This window comes from Xenia sp. Carnegie-2017, unplaced genomic scaffold (genome assembly GCF_021976095.1).
Source record: "Xenia sp. Carnegie-2017 unplaced genomic scaffold, XeniaSp_v1 HiC_scaffold_24, whole genome shotgun sequence".
Classification (NCBI taxonomy): Eukaryota; Metazoa; Cnidaria; class Anthozoa; order Malacalcyonacea; family Xeniidae; genus Xenia; species Xenia sp. Carnegie-2017.
In genome coordinates this window covers 5,541,763-5,561,362 of record NW_025813487.1, presented here as the reverse complement: position 1 = coordinate 5,561,362, position 19,600 = coordinate 5,541,763, and the positions used below count along the sequence as shown (strand labels likewise).

The window sequence follows — 19,600 nt, the reverse complement described above, 5'->3', positions numbered from 1 at the left end:
CAATGGAAGTGTTATTGTACTACATGAAAAATCTATGGTGGCCCGTATGTGCAATACACGAATAAATATGTAAGTGCGTAAAAAAATTATAAATCTCCAACAAAATAATCATAACACAAATCAAACTACTAGATACAAGTAAATAAGGTTTATTAAGTGTTAATTATTGAATAATACGCGACAAAAAGCTGTCAAAAACACTACTAAATCTTTCACTTGCGTGAAATGTAAAATCAACTAAAATATTTTGAATACAAAATACAAAGTTGCATGTGGAAAGATTATGGATTATGTGGGACGTTAGGTGTCAATGGCACATGTTCCCAACTTGGCTTGCTTTCAACAACCAAAGCACACACGTGTATTCTCTGGTATTCTCCATTGAGTGGTATTCTCATTTCCGACAAACTTGCATGCTAACTCCTTCAGACGCCACAAAATCCCGCAAAATGTATTGTTGCTTTTGTGGGTATAAATTAGAAGACAGCTTTGTCTACTGCCCGTCATGTGGGCGAAAAAAAAGTGAAACAAGTGGTGCCAACGCCGAGCATCTGATGCGCGATATATTTTTTGCTACTTTGGCTAGCAATATTGTGATGCATCACACGACATCACACTATCACACTCGAATGACGTAATGTCCGCAGTGTCGCATTCGTCTTTCTCCCGAAAATACTCGATGAAAACTCTCCTCACTGACAATTTAACCCATTCCGTTTATTTTTACGTCTTAATACTCAATAATTCGAGCGAAAAAAGTTTGCAAAACGCTTGCAAATATCGAGCAAGAGTCTGCCATTATACTTTTTTATTTACAATTTTGCATGGACAATTATATGATATGTCACCTATAGCAGTGTAGGTAGGTTCTTAGCCAATTGCAATCGAGATTGCTTAATATGCATAATAATAGTATTTCCCATGACTTCTGACTGGGAAAAGCCAAAGTCATTTCTCACTGGATCACTGGGGAAAGCCGAAATCATTTCTGACTAGGAAAAGCTGAAAATATGTCGAAGCGCAGGCGTAACAATTGTCAATCGGTTGACGATTTGCGAAAAGATGTCAACGAGGAACTACATCAAGAATATGTGGGGTCGAGGATATTAAGTGATATCCAATCTATTAATTTGAAAGTCTGCAATGATCTAAATGTTGATGTAATTCTGTTTGTTCTTGTTTTGAAATATGGGTTGTCACTTGTGTGCTCTATTGCCAATGTTGCGTCTTCTTTGCTTGTACTCCCCGTGAATGTACGTAAAGAAGTGTTGGCTTTGGTATGTCCCAATTTAGAAGAAGAAGATGTAAATGTTCTTTTACAGTCCGCTTCTAAATTAAAAGTTCCTAGTACAACCGATAGGAAGTTGCATGTATTTACACCTCCATGCTCCAAATGTATTAAGTGCAACCATGATCTTGTGAGCTACAATAAGCCAGTAAAGTTCAGGTACACGATCTTTCTGGAACTACCGATGGAGTGAAAGTTTCGCTTAGATGCAATCGCTGTAATTTGCTTTATGGATATTCCAAGTACGGTAATGGGAAAGATGGCTGGATGTTATATCCCGAACAAAGAAAAATGATCGAGGCTACGGATCTCTGTTTTGTTGATTCAACTTTGCTTCAGTGGCAGCTGTCACTCGCGTAAGTTACAATATAATCACTTGATTAATTAATGTTAAAATAGCAAGTAGATTTTACAAATGAAACATGTTTTCTATAGTTGTCATTCGTGGGTATCATTTAACGGTTTTTCTGAAGCGTTTAATGAAGTATACAATGGCAGTAAGAGAACGATATGTTGTAGATCTGTATTACTGTTATCACGTTGTTACAGTTTTTGATGGTAAGCATTATTTGCGTTTTATATAAAGATTTTGGAGAGAAACAAGTTGCTGCTTCATTTTGGGTCGGCGAGATGGAGAATGAGTTGAGGGAATTGGGGCAACTGGACTTTTTTGGTTTGCTTAAAGAAGATGGGGACTCTTCTAGGGTTCTAGAACAAATCGACAAAATTAGGGCGAGAAGTTTGTACGAGCATACATCAGATGATTGTTCTGATACTTGCAAAGAGCGCGGTAAGTTAGATGCAATTGTATTTTAAAATTAGTTTAAAAGCTATAAATATATTCTATTGGAAAATAGCTGTGATTCTCATCAGGCTAAGATATTTTCGTAATCAAACTTATAGGATGTGGAAGGCTATGGGTTGCCGATGGAATATGGAAATTAATGTTTCCTCATTGCATGATGCGTAGAAAGGTACTTATCTTAGTTTTATATAAAATTACTCCTTTGCTTTTCGTAACTTAATAATATTATATGAAATTGTTTTCAGAATTTTGTAAAAGGTATTCCATTGCTGAACTATCCCAATGTATGCACTGAGTCGCCTCAGCATGGAAAGGCATTCTGCGAACAGCATGTGCAATATTTGGAAAAAAACTTCCCTAATGTACCCACTAGTGTGCGTGGATTTTTAAGATATTGTGGTGTGAAGCCAAGTAACATAGGTATGTACTCCAAAATTGTCATGACTATAATCATGCTTGAGAATAAAGTCCGATTTTTCATGATCAATTCGAGATACATTAACAGAGCTTTTACACTTAATCACAACTGCTCTTGCTTTGGTATATAGTATTTTGCAGGAAATTGGTACCCTTTCTCTAAATTTATCTCAATGATATGTGTATTACAGAGCTGACAGAAAATTACTACAAAGAATTACTCTATTTTATAGGTGAAGAATTGATTGACGACACAGGTCTGCTTTCTAACAATGACGTGTCAAAATGGACGAAACACTGGGAAAGCTTGATAAAGATGACGACACTTTTCCAGTAGGAAATAGTGTTGTGGAGTCACAAGGTATATTTGTCTAAAATTTGTTTATTTCACAATATGAAAAACAGTTTTACATTGTAGCTAATATAGTAATATATCAGTGAAACCTAAGTTTTCCTACTAACGTAAAAGTGGTCGTTAATGACAGTGTGTTATAAAGCAGGTTTGTGAATGACGGCATGAATTTGAATTTTTTTAACCTCATCCATATTATATATATGATGAAATTTCAATACATTGGTACCGATAATTAATAACTTATTATTTTTTTAAGATAGAAAAATAACTTTTTATGACAGCATTTGGATTATAGTTATACATGCACGCGTGATGGTGGGGAAATTGTTACTTTGGATTATTTTGATTTTGCGTTTTTCTTTGCCTTCTCGCACTTTCAATGTTTATAAAAGTGTGGCGTCAAAAGTTTCAGGCCTCAAGCCTCAAAGTCATTCTTTTGTAAATGAAAACCAAATCTCTTGACAAATTTCTTGTCGGTTAGAACTTAGAAAGCCTTGTGTAGGTGTTTCATTCTTTTTGAACAATGCATGGAACAACAAAGCAGTGTATTGTGTGTCGTTTCTAAACACAATTCATAACTAGTGCTAACGCTAATTTGTACCATATAGGCAATGCTGAGTTCGTTAATAATGAGCCAGATGCAATTAAAGCTATTTTAAGAGATTGTGTTGAACCAACAAAAACAAAATGCAATAAGGAAACTGGGGGAAAACAAAGACTTCAAAAGTGGTCAAGAGGGCATTTGTTTATAGTTAGAGGAGGAGGAATAATTGATAAATGGAGTCCTCTTTATAGGTAAGCACAGAGAATGCTTGACAAAAGCGCATCTTCAGAAAAACTTTGTATTTATTATACATTTACATAACAATTAATTTTTTTCAGATCTGAAAGCCCTTCTCAAGTGTTTTTGATAACTCTTTCTTGGCTGCGCATTATGTTAAAGGAAATCAACCCAATGAATTGGAGTTCCGTTTTTTCATATGACAACATGTGCCACCTAGATGGCTTACAAGCAGCGAAAAGTTTTGCCATGGTCTCAACCATGGGATAAAGCATGGCTGTCAATTCGTAAAATAATTGATAGCCTTCATATCAAAAATCACAAAGACGAGAAATGCCTGGAGAAATACAATCCTTTGCCTTTAAAAACTGAAATCCCAAATGGAAATACAATGGCTGCTGAACAGACTTTCGTCTGGCTTTCCAGGTTTAAGAAGATACTGTGTGCTATGCCCAAAGTACATCATTTGTTTTACTTACATAGAATAGTAAAGCACAGAAACAAATATACTGTTAGATGCTATAAGACTGGTAAAAAACCTCTTTTACCAGTCGTTCGTAAGACAGAAAGCTAATTCATTCCCTTTTTATTTACGTATCTGTAATTGGAGATGAGCAATTATATATGCATGGTCGATTATCTACAACAAACAAATAATAGTCATTTTTACTAGTATTGAATTGCGTGGTTCATTCAACCTTCATTTCTTTAAAATTTTATTTTATCATTTTATTGCGTTTCGATTAACCTGTTTTGACTATTAATGTTCATTCGAAAATCACCCCCCCCCCGCTAGGTATCGTCTATTAATCGAATTGTCTCATCTCTAAATATAATCAAGCATTCCTTTGAACAATTTCATCAAAATTCCTAGTTTTTCAACAAGTTATATTGAATAAAACATACAACATTAGTATTAAAAATCAAGTTTTATTAAACGTTCAATTAAAATATGTACATATATGCCAGTTAGTGACCACTTGCTGTTAGTTCCTCCGCAACTTCGACAGAACCTTAACTATTACTATATGTAACTAATGTCTAATTAATTTACCAAGGATCGGTGTCTGGTACAGGTTTAAGTTTCAAACAGAATCAAGAGACCATGTCGTAATAACTGTTTCCTGGACATTAAAAAATTGAAAGAATACCTTCTACATGTCAATGGTGCCTTAACTCAAATTGATATACTTCTGCAATTTACAAAACTTTATAGCTTATTTTAAACTGTGATGCAATCTTTCTTATTTAGAGTGAATTACATACTGAATACTTTTCTCTTTTAATTGACAGGAAAAATCAAAATTATTGGCAGACTGAATTAAATTTCTTTTATATTGGTCATATTACACATAATTTGAACATATCTTTCAAAAACATACACAAGCTCCAACATCATGAATATTTTCTTTTGATCAAATTTTTGATATTAGCTAAAACCCAAGCTAGCACTATGATAATGTACGAAAAAGATGTTTGCAAATCAATGCAGAAATATGAAGCATTAATGTTGATTGCTTAACTAGTCAAATTGATAAGTATATCATGCATAAAAAAGCATTCTTTTAAATTAGAGGAAATCTCTGAGGGTAAATGTTGTAATAGATGAATGTAAGTAGGAATTGTTTCAAAATCTGAAGAGCACAAATAGAACACTGAAAGTATTTTTATGCTTTTGCACTGAGAGTGTTAAACGTCCATCAAGTGAAGTACCATTTGAATTTCCTTTATATTAGTCAGAGTGCAAAAGTGTCACATGTTGACGAAAAACAGCTATAAATGACATGAATATTTTATGCGCCTTTTCATTATTGAACAATTGTCAATAAATGCATGGACAAGATAACGGAAGATGCATTATCATGCATCATTAAAATTGTTGAACTTTATTACTGTGGCTGGAAAAACATCATTTTAAGGAGAAAAAACACTTAAGTATAAAAGTTTAAACGTTAAGATGACTGAAAATTATATAAAAACTTGAAGTAGCTACAAAGAGATTGGTTGTCACACTGCATCACAATACTTATGTTTTTTATTAGCTGGTGCATGTTTTTCGTCAAAATGTGACACTTTTGTATTATGCCCAATATACATGAAATTCAAATGGATGTACTTCACTTGAAGGACGTTTCATTTTCAAAGGAAGTGAGAACTCATTGCTGCCACAAGGAATGTTAAAAGCTAAATCATTTTTCTTTGAAGAAATTTCTTCAAAGAGCACTCATGTTTTAGAGAAACAGCAAAGACATTCATGATCAATCTTAAAACAATGCATGGAAAACGTGAAAGAAATATTGCCATGCATTTGAAATATTAAACTTGGTGAAAATTCACACATCCTTGTATAGTATAAAGAAAGACCGGTGTTTTATTTGTGCACTAGATTTGTAAACAAATCCTTCTTACACTCATCTATTTGTTCAACAATTAGCTACACTTAAAGGTTTTGTCTGTTTTAAAACAATGCCTTTTTTCTGCATGACATACTTATCAATGTGACTAGTTTGACAATCAACATTAATGCCAATTTTCACGTCAAATCGAGAATTGGTCAGTGTACGACGTTCAATATAATGTACGTCATGCAGTTTCCGCTCATTGTTTGGATTGTTTTCAGCCAATTAGAGGCCGCATCTTTTTTTACGAGAGGCGTACCACAAAAAATTCCTTAGCATATATATAGAGAGGCGTTTCAACATATCTTTCATTCGGTACATCTTCCTTACAAACTCTGGTAAGCTATAAACTAGGCAGGAATATGGCTTCAGACTATGAATTTGAAATTCAAGAAAAAACTATGGGAATTCGTGTGAGGAGAAAAAATGGAGAATCGGAGTATGTTGAAAAAACTAGTTTTTCGATGTCATTGCTGAAACACATTGACGCAGGCGATGACAGTGGCTTTCAATGTCGCGTATATTGCTCATTGCGTGAAGAGTCCAGGTAAGTCAAGAATTTTTTGTTCTCTTATTTTTCATATTGTCATTGTTGTTCATCATTTCCATGCAGAGCAAAAATGTGTGTGTGTTTAGGTTGTGTTTCTTCCGAAGCAAAGGTGCAATCTCTGGAGGTCAATCAAAATTTATGGACGATTTAAATAAATCATACAGTTCAGGTGTGTTGACAAGTGACTTCGATCCTCATGAATTCAAATGCTTCATCAAGTGGCAGATAAAGAACTATTTTGGGTAAACCAAATTATCGAAATTATTATTTTCATAATTCAAGATGTATTTCGTTTTTCTAATTTTTCACTGTATTGGAGACGTTGTCTTGCCGCCCTCATTTCACAAAATGTAATTATCAACTAATTCAGATTATTCGATCAGATAAACTATCCCCGTCATTTTGATAACTCTTTCATGTTGAGATGAAATAAGCCTAACCATTTTTTGCGGTGAAGTAACTTCTAGTTACTTCATGAATAAAATTGACATCAATGAACCCTGAACCCATCATTTAAACCCTGAACTTTTAACAAAATAACGCTTCCAGGAAATGCCGAATCAATGAAGTGAGAGACACGTACGAAGCTGTTTGCTGCATTGGTAGACAACCAAATTCAGACGTTTGGGTTTTGGGCGAAAACCTGCAATTGAACGGTGATGGTGTCGTCGTTACTGCAGAAGAGACCAGCATTATATGGGTCAAGGCAATCTTGGAATCAGAAAGAACAGCAACTCATTGGCCTGAAGTAACCCTGCCTTTATGTTCCTTAACATTAGGTGAAATGGTGGAATCTCTGATGTCCATGTTGCATCATAATGGTATCGCTGCTGTATTCACAATTGGTAAGCTCATTACAATATGTTCAATATTTTGGCAGGTGACGCCCGTTTATTACAAAATTGCTGACGTTTTTTCATGTAAAAATACATTTGTCACATTTATATTGAACCCATTTTAGCATGAAAAGAATAATAGTAATTTGTAGACCTGTTGCTTATTTAAGTTTTGAGGTAGTTAAATAGTGAATTTTATATGTAGCTACAATATTCACTTGAATGAAACAATATGAAGAGCAGGCGAAACTTGATCACTGATTTAATTATTTTTTGTTTCAAAATAGCTGGAATGTTATTAGGCTTTCATTATGAAATGATTGTGGATATTCTGGGATTTTGTCCCCTGCCCATCATAGGCGTACGGGGGGGGTGGGCTGGGGGGGCTGCAGCCCCCCCAATTTCTCGAGAATTTGTGTATTCGGGCAAGCATTTACATGATATTCTGGCAAGATACTTACTACAGTTTTTAAATTTTCAATATTAATCTACATCATTTCTAGATCATAAACTGCTTCGGTTCTTGAGCGTGAACGGTCTTTTAATGGATGGTTTTTAAATTGTTTAAATTACTTAAATTTCAGGAGGTAAAATAAAAAATCGCGTAAAGTGATTGGGTGCAAAATTTTTCTTGAGACATAATAGGAGAATTTTACATCCGCCCCATTATAATATAAACAAATTACGTCACGAGAAATCGGTCTATTTACTAGCGATATTGCGACGAATATATTCGGTGTTTACAACTTTTAAACGAACACGAACGCCGATATTTTCAATCAGAGCAAAGCTTTTGGTATTAAATTTATCCACATAACGTTCTCCATTTATAAAAAAGGGCTGAGGTCAGTAAAAGTCTTGAAATGTCTTGAAATTGCGAAAAATCGTCTCCCACACGCTATCCGTTATACATTAATATATAGATTAACAATCGCTGCGATCCCCAAAAGTGATTTTTAATTTTGCATGAAAATTAGGCTTCGTATGGAGAGGCACTGTCCATTCCATTGATTAGATTAGTGCCATTCACTCTATGATTGTTGTTCAAGGAAACTATTATCCACAAGGGAAAACATTTAGTAGCCAAGCTCTAATAAAGCGTACATATGGCGTCTCGTAAACGACCGTATCGACATCGCGTTTGGTGCGAGGAATGCAGCAAGGAAATTGACAGTGATTATAAGGAGGTCCACTTTCGACGAGTTCACAATAATGAAAAGTTAAGTGTCATCGAGTGATGGATTCATCGGATTTATCGCAGTCAAAGATCAGTGGTTTCTTTGTAAAAAGTAACATGACAACCAAGGATGATAACCTAACCTTACAGGAAACAGAATCGAGTGCTAGTAAAGATTTAGCAGCCACTGGGTCTTTTGAGGAAAATCTACCTGAGATTAATTTGAAGGAGCCCATAAGCGAAGACCAAACGGAACCAATGAGAACGTTTATTGATGTTGATGAATTAAATCCACTGACGCAGTTCAGAGAAAATAAAGAATTGAATACGGTCACGGATAATGAAAATCTTACTTCCAGTGACGCACTGTTCATCGAAGAATTTAACTTAAATCAAAATATACAACGCGTTGCAACACCAGAATCAACGACGACGTCTAACACTCTAGACACAACAGCAATACAAGATTTAGATTCAACAGCATCTGTTCTAAATGAACAGACTAGAAAGGTTTCCCTTAACAGTATGAATGAAGAAGAGATTTCCACCTTGCACGCCCCAAAACAGCCTATATTAGGTGAATATCCTGCACGAAAATTCGGCAGTGAAACATTTGTGCGACGATTTCAGCCTGAATGGTACAAGAAATATCCATGGATTAGTTACGAAGTGGATAAAGATGCATGCGTTTGTTTTGCCTGTAAAGAATTTGGGAAGAATACTTCATTTGTGCTTACAAATTGGAAGAAGTCGTCAAAGCTGGCAAAACATGGCAAGAGTGAGAACCACGTCAGATCCATGACAAGATGGCTCCAGTTTAAAGCAATGGAAAGAAAGAAAACCTCCGTACTACAACAGCTGAATAGTGCACACCAGGACCAGGTTGCTATTAACAGACAATACTTAAAAGTAATCATACAATCTTTGATGTACACTGCACAACAAAATGTTGCAATTAGAGGTCATGAAGAGATTCAGGGTGATATATGGGAGATATCTGATATAAATAGAAACTTTCTCGAGTTACTTTGCATAAGATGCAACGATTTGCCTTGGCTGAAATCTAAACTTCAAAGCCAGCTGCAGACACATGCTCAGTGGACATCCCTGCTATTCAAAATGAACTACTGGAAATAGTAGCAAGTGTCATGCTTGAGAGGATAGCAGAAGAAGCAAGAAGTAGCGACTACTACGGAATAGTTGTCGATGAAACGGCAGACATCAGTCGAACAGAGCAATTATCTCTTTTCCTCAGATATGTTTTCAATGGCGAAACCAAAGAGACATTCACTGGTTTCTATTCAACCAAATCTACGGAAGGAGAAGTATTGTATGAGCTGTTAAAGACAGCCATTGGCAGGCTAGAGTTGACATTGGAAAACATTGTCGCAGAATGCTTTGATGGCGCTGCAAATATGAGTGGCCCTCGCAAAGGACTTGCTGCACGCATGAAGGAGTGCTCACCTCTTAGCATCTATGTTCACTGCCATGGGCATCGGCTTAACTTGGCGCTACAAGATACGATGACTACAATTGAGCCACTTCAGAAAGCTTTAGGTGTGATCCAGAGTCTCCATAATTTCTTGGAAGGAAGTCCCAAACGCCACTCCATCTTCAATGACATCAAGGTCGAAGATGAGGACGAAGATATTACACTGACTATTAAATCGCAGAGTGCTACTAGATGGTCTTGTCGTTGGGCAGCTGTAAAAGCAGTAGTAAACCAATTACCTAAGATCATCGAGGTTCTCCTTACACTCTCAAAGATCGCGATCCGAAGACCTACAATGACAGCAATTCGCTACTTAACTCGATTTGCGACTTTCGGTTCGTTTTTGGTTTGATGGTATTAAAGGTTATTTTATCTAACACCGATGGTTTGAGCAGGTACCTACAAGGAAAGCAAATGGATGTCGCCACAGCAAAGAAGAGTGTTGATGGCGTGATTAAGACATTAATTGGATGTCGTTCCCTCGAAAATTTCGAACTGTTATGGTCACGGGCTGAAATCATAGCACACAAAATTAAGGAGCAAATTGAAGGTACAGAATTCAATTTCAAAGATGCAAAAGTACCAAGATTCCAACAGCCGTCACGGCGGCTCCAAGCTCTCGTCGGTGAAATGGCTGAAGTAAATGCAGAAGTGGAAAATCGAACAGAAAAGATTACTATCGTATCACATGCTACTACCTAAGCATTGACAAGATTGTGGCGGAGATGAAATCAAGATTTGAAGGTAGTGATCAAGAGGTCCTATTGGCACTTGCAGATATTGTGTTCAACAGGTCTCCAACCACGGCGAATGTTGAGTTGGTATCACACTTCTATGGTATCGACAGTGAGCTTCTTAGTAGCGAGAAAAATGTCTTTGAGAATATTGACGTTGATTTCCCTTGTGCTGAGAGAAAACGCTGCCAAAATTGTTAAGAGAATGTTCGAAAATGGTGTTCATGAAGTCCTGCCTGTGGCTTACAAAGTATTTTCGATTCTGGCCGCGATCCCGGCAACATCCTGCTCAGCAGAAAGATCTTTTAGCGCTCTTCGTCGCTTAAAACCTATCTTCGAAGTACAATTGGTCAAAACGGTTAAACAGCATTGCCCTAATCAATGTGGAAAGAGCCTATGCAAATAGTACTTTAAAGAACGACATGGAAAAGATAATTAACATTTTGGACAGCGACGTAATCGTAAATCTTATTTCTTTTAGTCTTAGATCGTCGCACATTTAACTAACTAAATTTCTTCTGCGTCTAGTGTTATATATGACAAAATTTCAAATATCAAATAAAATGTAGTTACTTTCGTAGCATCCTCTTAGCAAATTGTAATGATTTTAGCTTATTAATTGAGATGGCCAGAGACAACATAAGAATATCTATGACGTCATACGTCATATGACGTCATATAATTCGGGCAAATTTAGTCCAGCTCCCCCTAAAAATATGTGCCCGTACGCCTATGCTGCCCATTGTATGTGGAACAAACAGACTTGGAAAGACAAAATCTTCAAAAGCCGCACTAAGTCTTGTAGGAAATGGATCAAACTTCTTTTCAGCAGTAAGGCAAAGATTCATCCCCAGGCTATGCAGCAGATCAACTTTGCCTCCCGTGCTCGACGACGTTAAGAGCCCCACAGTTATTGAAAATGTTGCGGTCTCTTTCTACAACAGTGGCAAAGACGGGACATGTGTTTTCGAAGCAGCTCCTCGAACGATTCCGATGTTCACAGTCAATTGGGACACTTTAGAGGGATTGAACAATGACCCCAGGTACATTTTTCCGTATTTATGGAAGAAGTTTGCTTTTTATTGCACTGATGTAATTTTTCCACGTGCTTTAGAGTACTTGGAAGGCTTGTCCTAATTCCCTTTCAAGAAGGAACAAGAAGTCCTCTCGGAATCGAGAATCAACAGAACGCAGAATTCCAAAACAATGCAATAATGGAAAGAGGGTCTAGTGCTTTTGGGACCATGGTGGCAATTAGCAGATCTGTTGAATACCTCTGCATAACGAGAACTAATGAGCTCTGTCAACAATTTACCATTGAAGCACCGAACATCGACGACCGCTGTTTAAGAAATCATGCACTTTTGGTTGCATTTGCTGAGAAGGTAACTGCCTTATTAACCACATAACATGAAAAAATTGAGCAATAGCCAATGACCACTTGCACAATTATAACATAGGTAATACGGCTGGCAAATATTGATGATCTCTATCCAAGCAATGCCATCGCTTTTTTCAAACAAACAATCCTGCCAGTGTGGATGAAGCGATTCCAGACCAACCAAGCGCAAGTGTCTCATGCAATGCTTCAAACAGAACAGCCAATTATTGTGGACTTAATAATTAAGTCAATAGAGCACAAAATATCTTGCAAAAACGTTTGTAATAAATTCATAGCCCATAGACCAAATTCATAAAGTAATAATTGTGACATTTCTCATTTCTAGTTACTCACTTGCGTGAATCCAAAGTGACATTTAAGTCAAGCTCAAGTGGAGTAAGACTAAATGGAGTAGCAGTGGCACTGAAATGGTTCTTGCCTTGCTAAAAGATCACGGTATTCTGTTTCCAAATGAAGAAAGAGTGAGACAAGAAATTAAGTCTCTCGACATTGGGATGGTCAATGGGCGAAGCCAGTATTTCAATGCAAATGCAAATGGTGAAAAGATCAGTAGAGGCTCAGATGGAGTAGAAACTGCTTCCAGAAACTGCGTAATTATAAAACAATCTGCATTTGGAAGTGAGAATTGGATTGTTTTTTCGGAAGGTTAGCATTCTTAACAACTAATTTTATACAGATGGAAGCAAGTGCAAAAAGATTACAAATGGAATAGACTGGCTATTCTTTAGTCATGTTATGTTAGTTTCAAAGTATTATCATTATCAGCTTCTTTAAAAATTTATTTAAGAACAGATGCTATTTAAAAAGAAATCTAAAGTGTATATTGACTTAAACGTGTGATTGTCATTGAAAAGCCAAATAATAATAGTCATTATTTTTTTAGCCTTCAACATCTTAGATACAAATATCGCAAGAGACAGCTTGGGGTCCACCGCCGAAACCAGCATAAATGATTCAAACACAGCGTCTACGTCTGAAATGGAAATTGGTAAACGCAGCAGACAGTCAACATCTGGAACCAGAAGATACGAACCAAACACACCGTGTGATGCATTGTGATACATTGTGATGTAGTGTGATGCATTGTGATGTAGTGTGATGCATTGTGATGGATTGTGATACATTGTGATGTAGTGTGATACTTGTGATGTAGTGTGGTGCATTGGATGCATTGGATACATTGTGATGTAGTGTGATGCATTGGATGGATTGTGATACATTGTGATGTAGTGTGATGCATTGTGATACACAGATGTAGTGTGATACATTGTGATGTAGTGTGATGCATTGTGATGGATTGTGATACATTGTGATGTAGTGTGATACATTGTGATGTAGTGTGGTGCATTGTGATGCATTGTGATACATTGTGATGTAGTGTGATGCATTGTGATGGATTGTGATACATTGTGATGTAGTGTGATGCATTGTGATACATTGTGATGTAGTGTGATGCATCAGGATGTAGTGTGATTACATGTGATGTAGTGTGATGCACTGTGACACCAGATGTAGTGATGCATCAGGATGTAGTGTGACATCAGATGTAGTGTGATGCATTGTGATACATTGTGATGTAGTGTGATGCATCAGATTTATTGTGATGCATTGTGATGCATCAGACACATGGTGATGCTGGCGTGATGCATCAGACTTTGTGATACATCAGATGCAGTGTGACATCAGATGCAGTGTGGTGCATTGTGACGCATCACAGACAATACCGTGACGCAGCGTGATGCATTAGGATGTGCGTGATGCATCAGGATACCGTGATGCAGCGTGATGCATCATGACGCATTGTGATACATCAGTGATGTAGCGTGATGCATTGTGATGCATTGTGATACATTGTGATGCAGTGTGATACATTGTGATGTAGTGTGATGCATTGTGATGCATTGCATACATCAGATGTAGTGTGATGCATTGTGATACATTGTGATGTAGTGTGATGCATTGTGATACATTGTGATGTAGTGTGATGCATTGTGATACATTGTGATGCATTGTGATGCATTGTGATACATTGTGATGTAGTGTGATGGATTGTGATACATTGTGATGTATTGTGATGTATTGTGATGCATTGTGATGTAGTGTGATGCATTGTGATGCATTGTGATACATTGTGATGTAGTGTGATACATTGTGATGCATTGTGATGTAGTGCGATGCATTGTGATCAGTGTCTGGGATTTATTAATATGTACTGTGATGCATTGTGATAACAAACGATGACGAACGCTGTAGTGTGACGTTACGTAATGCATCACAAACTTTTATACTGTTTAGTCAAAAAATATATCGTGCATGGTATAACGCCGAGATAGATCGCTCAGCTTCTACTTCCAGTACTAATAATCAATTCACGAGTGGGACGCCATCAATAGCAGCCACGTTCGCCGATTTTAAAAAACGAAAAGAGATTGAGAGGCAGTCCCATTTTAAACCTAATAAAAGAAATCGACAGGCAGAAGGGACACGCAGCAAGTCAAAAGATGAGGTCATTATCAACGTTGGTTTAATGGAATACGAGTATGGTGAGGCGAAAGTACAACGTATCAAATCTTTTCCTGTGAAGTTGACCAAAGTCATGAGCTATGACGAAGTAAGGGAAAGATCAGTGAAGAAGTGGGAAGACTATGACAGAAGCTTCAGCCGAGACCGTGTTACGTATTGGTTTTTCCTGATGGAAAAATAGCTAAAAAGATACCTGGCAGCTGTGAAGAGTTCACTTTGAGAAAATACTATCTTTAGTATTTTCTCAAAGTGAACTCTGGTATCTTTGTCCAGCAACTGAAAAGAAAGAGACCAGTATGCTACCTATTACAAATTGGTTAAGTGATGAGGAAAATGAGATTCGTGCAATAGAGAGAGCTATGGGCTGTGATTCTGATGATGACTGGATTGACTGCAACAATGTACCATCATCAAATATTGTAATTGGCAAATCCAGTGAAAATGTTGATGAACCATCGATTAATCTGAACAAAGCTGAATGTAATCATTCCGTTCCACTGTTTGAAGTTGCTGATTTCTTGTGAGTACTTGTCCTTTTATGTTAGTTTGAGTTTGTAATGTTTTCAGTAATTCACTTTTGTTTCAACCTAATTTCTATTGTAGGCCTGTTGGTTTAGATGAGAACATGGCTGTCCAAAAAGCTATAAATGAAAGCATCCAACAACTTGGAAGTAATGAGGATATAGTGTCACTGAATGATCAATCTGTTTGCCTGGACTATGAACATGCTGTTAGGTTGATAAGGGAGCATTCAGCTGCAGTTGTTCATGGGGAACCCCGTAGTGTGGTAGTAAGCCGGTTAAGCATGTGGGATACAGCAAAACCTTATTTTGAAAGGAAAAAGTTCCTGGAGAAGTATAGTTTCCTGTGTGTCACTTTCGCTTCATTTGAGAAGCAAGAGGATGCTATCGATAATGGTGGTCCTCGTTGAGTTTTCATCTGCTCCTTGGTGCAATATCTAAAGAAAGTGGCACCTTGTTAAGGGTCATAAGAATTGCTTACAATTTTATTCATCAGGCATATATAATTGTCAGTGTGTATGTTGTACATAACTGCTTTGTTACCATAGCCAAAATTTAAACATAAATTTTATGCATCATTGTTTGCAATTTTATGCATATTTTGTATTATTCAACTTATGATTAACTTAACTAGATAGCAAGATTTTTTGATTTAGATACACCAGAAGGCCATGTTATAAGAGCTAATTTCAAGGCATTGCAAAGTGGTGCATTTGCTGTGGTTGGAAAGATGTTGGCAACTATGATTGTACAGGGAGGAGAGTTACCACAAATCTTTGGCCCTGGTGTATGTCAATATATTCAGGGTGGGTTTGATGAGGCATTTCCCATTGTTGATGAAGTTCCAAATAGCAACATTCGAACATCTCTAAAGGAGGTGTGTAATTATGTATCGACAAAGAATTAGGACATTTTTAATCAGCTATTTCATTCCATCAAAGTTAAATGTTTATCAAACACATTGAACACTTTCTTCATTTTACTCTTAGTTAAATTCAGCAAAATGCCAAATGGAACTTGACAACTTGTGGAAGGAATGTGCATGGAAATTTGACATAGATGGTATGCCCTTGAACATTGCCCTGCAACAACAAGACACCCTGGTCAAAGAGATAACTAAATACTTTGTCATAATACAATGCAAGTCCATGTTGGATCAATTTATTGAAGGACTTTCATATTATGGGGTATGATATTTTTAACATTATATTGTTTTATTGTTTGTAGATAAAGAATAAGTAAAATTATTTTATTATAAAATAAAATATGAGACAACTAATTCATCATAATAGGTATTAGAGTTCATCAGAAAGAACAAAGGAATGGCCCATCACATGTTTGCAAAGAAGAAACATGGTAACCTATCAGTGCAAGAAGTTTTGGAGCTATTGAGTCCTGCCTTTGCACCTCAGGGCAACCAAAGAAGGATACCTGAGGAAGTCATTATGGCAAAGTTCATTGCATTTTTGAAATCAATTGAAGGCAATATGTGTTTATTTATTACTGATAATGCTTTGCAATACCTTTTGCTTACTTAATCCTTTCCTGGTTTTTCAGATGGTACTTTGCAAGAAAGTTTGGAGGATTGTGATGTGGAACTCACTGACCAAGAAAAAAACTTTATTCCGCAATTGACACCAAGCCATGTGCTGTTGTTTGCCACTTGGGCTGCAAGCATACCATCTATAGGCTTTGACCCAAAGCCTGTAATTAATTTTGTGCATGATAGTGAAAAAGCAATCCCTTGTGCACAGACATGCACAAATACATTGAATCTATTTGTAAATAGTAGAACCAAGGATGGTAATTTGTCACATTACCTTCTAACAGTATTGATGAATGGTGGCATCTTTAGTAAATTGTAAAATACATGCTTTTCTTACACTATGACATTAAATTTTTTCTATTTAAATTTTAATTAAGTATTTATACTTGTATTTTAAGTGGTAGGTCATTCCATGCCTTGTGAAATCTGACACAACCTATTATATTGGTCTAATGCTTCTCTCCAATTGGTTGGTTTGGCAAAGCTGAGTTGTTGTGCAATCTCTGCAAAGTATTCCTGATAAAGGCTTTCCTCTATATATATATCCATTACAATATTCTGACATATCATGAAATTTTTCATCAGAAATACACTTAATATGATTTTGAACACCTGTGCACTCTGGCAAAAAGAACATTTCATCTGGTCGTCCAGCAACAGTTTCAAACCTAGACTTCCGTATGTAATGTGTGTTCCAGTGTAGTTGGACTGATGTAAAATCTGACTGAACAAGTTCACTGAAGCAGAACCACAGACACTCTGCAATTGATTTGATAGGCAAAGTTGACCAATTTCAACAAGGTCTTTAAAAAAATTCATCCACCAACTGGAACGATTCTTGCGCAAGTAGGACCAACCAGCATTCAATGCGCTGATTAGAGGGTGAAGTGCCATACCTGTGTGATTTCTCACTAGCAAATTCATCATCCCCATCACATCAAAAATAAGATTGAATGGCAGCCAAAATTGTATTTTCAGTTCCATTGTCGGTTCTAAGTACAGTGGGACAACCTTCAAACTCCTTCACAGCATTTAAAAAAAAGTGTCCAATTACTGCAGGATCATTGTTAGTTCTGCAGACATTAAACCACAGGACCTTGCGGCTGTAGCCATCAATGCACCCATGAACTGGAAAACCATAAGGTTTTAACTTATCATATCCATCCACGTGCCATGTATAGTTTGGGCCTGGGGTGTGATAAATTCGACGACGAAGAGTTTTGGACTTTCTTTGTTGTACACCTTGAGGATCAAGTTCCTTTAGGATAACTCTAACGACATCTCGTGGAACCTGCATACCTTCAATTCGCAATGTATGCCAAACCGCACGATAACCGCCAGAACAGCCAGGACCGTCAAGCTCTTGCTGAATACGAGTTTTAACATTATCTAAGTTATAGTCTTTCGTTTAAGCCCAAGATAGTGAAGTTTTGTATTTAAGATTCTCAAAGAAATTCTGATGCATGGTATTGGGACAAAAAACAAAGTACCTTTTGGTAATCAAAGCCTTGTTTAAAGTAGCGCTCTATAATCTCTTCGCAAGATGGATTTTCAGCGCGACTCTGACTATTCATTTTCCAAAATAAAATACGCTCGGAAACGCTGCATTATACGCTGTAACTGTAATTAATCTAAGTAGTTTCTTCGTTTTGCAATCGTTTTATGGATAAATGGCAGTAACAGGACTATTCGTAAAGTGTTCCCTTATGATCGTTGATGTTCACAGATGCGACATTTTGTTGTGTATTGAGAACAATATATTTGTGCATAAAGTATTTATGTTAATGTTTATATAAAAGGCGTTGGTATATTGTGAAATATTTAGTTGTGTATTTTCCAATTTTCTCGTGCATTTAAACTTCTTTATGCGAGAATATATTTTGAATTTTGTACTGAAAAATTTATTTATGCATTTCAACTTTAGTTAGTGCGCTCATATATTTATTCGTGTATTGCACATACGGGCCACCGTAAAAATCCTCTTCAGTTTAAATTTTCAAATCGTGAATAAGTAGATTGTGGTCCCTTTAAAGAATGAACAGGAACAACGTGTGAAAAGCGACCTAGACCCAATCTACAAGATATTTGACTTCGCCAAAAAATATTTGACGTCGTAAAAATTCTCGCAGTGAAAAATTCCTTTATGTAGTCAATGCATGCGTTTATTATTACTGTACACTCTGTTTTTAAGTAATTTTATAACAACTTATGATTTAAAGAAGCTTCTTTGCCTAAGAGAGTAAAGCCAATTGCTTGTGGATTAACTTGTGCTAAGTGAGTGCCACTGGATTTGAAATTTAAGATATAGATATGAACGAACGCCAAAGTGCATGAAGGTGACTCCTTTAAACACACATCCGACACAAACGACTCTTCTGTAAAAACTAGAATCCATTGTAACGGTCTTTCCTATAATAAGATATCGACATGTTGGGCAAGAAATTCATTTCATTGGCCATAATAAATGCTAAGTATACCCTGTAAAGGCAGATGTGTACCATTTAAGACGAAACGTTTTTAGTCATCGTATGAAATATTATCTTAAAATATAAAAAAAACGAAGTACAGATTAATGTAGAAAGACTATGGCAGACCCTTGAGTTCCTTTCTTACAATGTTTTATCTTTTAATATTAAACAATTCTTTAGTATGATGGAGGTTAACTTTGGTAAATATACTAATTATTCGAATGATTGATCATTGTGGCTTATTGAAGAATTCCTGTATAATATAACTCGCTGATACAATTTAAATAGTACTTCAATTCTTCCAAC

At 36.4% G+C, this 19,600-nt stretch overlaps 4 protein-coding genes across 4 annotated transcripts; all 4 read left to right on the top strand.

Moving 5' to 3' along the window:
- Positions 1-1,010: 1,010 nt before the first annotated feature.
- LOC124452002 lies at positions 1,011-3,538 on the top strand. The gene is made up of 8 exons (XM_047002598.1): positions 1,011-1,347; positions 1,434-1,644; positions 1,724-1,785; positions 1,875-2,078; positions 2,192-2,262; positions 2,339-2,513; positions 2,744-2,871; positions 3,474-3,538. The coding sequence occupies exons 1-7, from the start codon at positions 1,011-1,013 to the stop codon at positions 2,845-2,847; spliced, it is 1,164 nt and encodes a 387-aa protein (XP_046858554.1). The 3' UTR covers positions 2,848-2,871; positions 3,474-3,538.
- Positions 3,539-11,566: 8,028 nt separating this feature from the next.
- Positions 11,567-12,588, top strand: LOC124452001. The gene is made up of 4 exons (XM_047002597.1): positions 11,567-11,877; positions 11,949-12,219; positions 12,295-12,492; positions 12,562-12,588. The coding sequence occupies exons 1-4, from the start codon at positions 11,567-11,569 to the stop codon at positions 12,586-12,588; spliced, it is 807 nt and encodes a 268-aa protein (XP_046858553.1).
- Positions 12,589-14,415: 1,827 nt separating this feature from the next.
- On the top strand, positions 14,416-15,690 carry LOC124452000. Its single transcript, XM_047002596.1, has 2 exons — positions 14,416-15,279; positions 15,363-15,690. Exons 1-2 carry the CDS (start codon positions 15,056-15,058, stop codon positions 15,688-15,690), a joined length of 552 nt encoding a protein of 183 aa, XP_046858552.1. The 5' UTR covers positions 14,416-15,055.
- A 185-nt stretch (positions 15,691-15,875) lies between these two features.
- Positions 15,876-17,198, top strand: LOC124451823 (G2/M phase-specific E3 ubiquitin-protein ligase-like). Its single transcript, XM_047002425.1, has 4 exons — positions 15,876-16,157; positions 16,270-16,467; positions 16,573-16,762; positions 16,838-17,198. Exons 1-4 carry the CDS (start codon positions 16,011-16,013, stop codon positions 17,143-17,145), a joined length of 843 nt encoding a protein of 280 aa, XP_046858381.1. The 5' UTR covers positions 15,876-16,010; the 3' UTR covers positions 17,146-17,198.
- Positions 17,199-19,600: the final 2,402 nt, after the last annotated feature.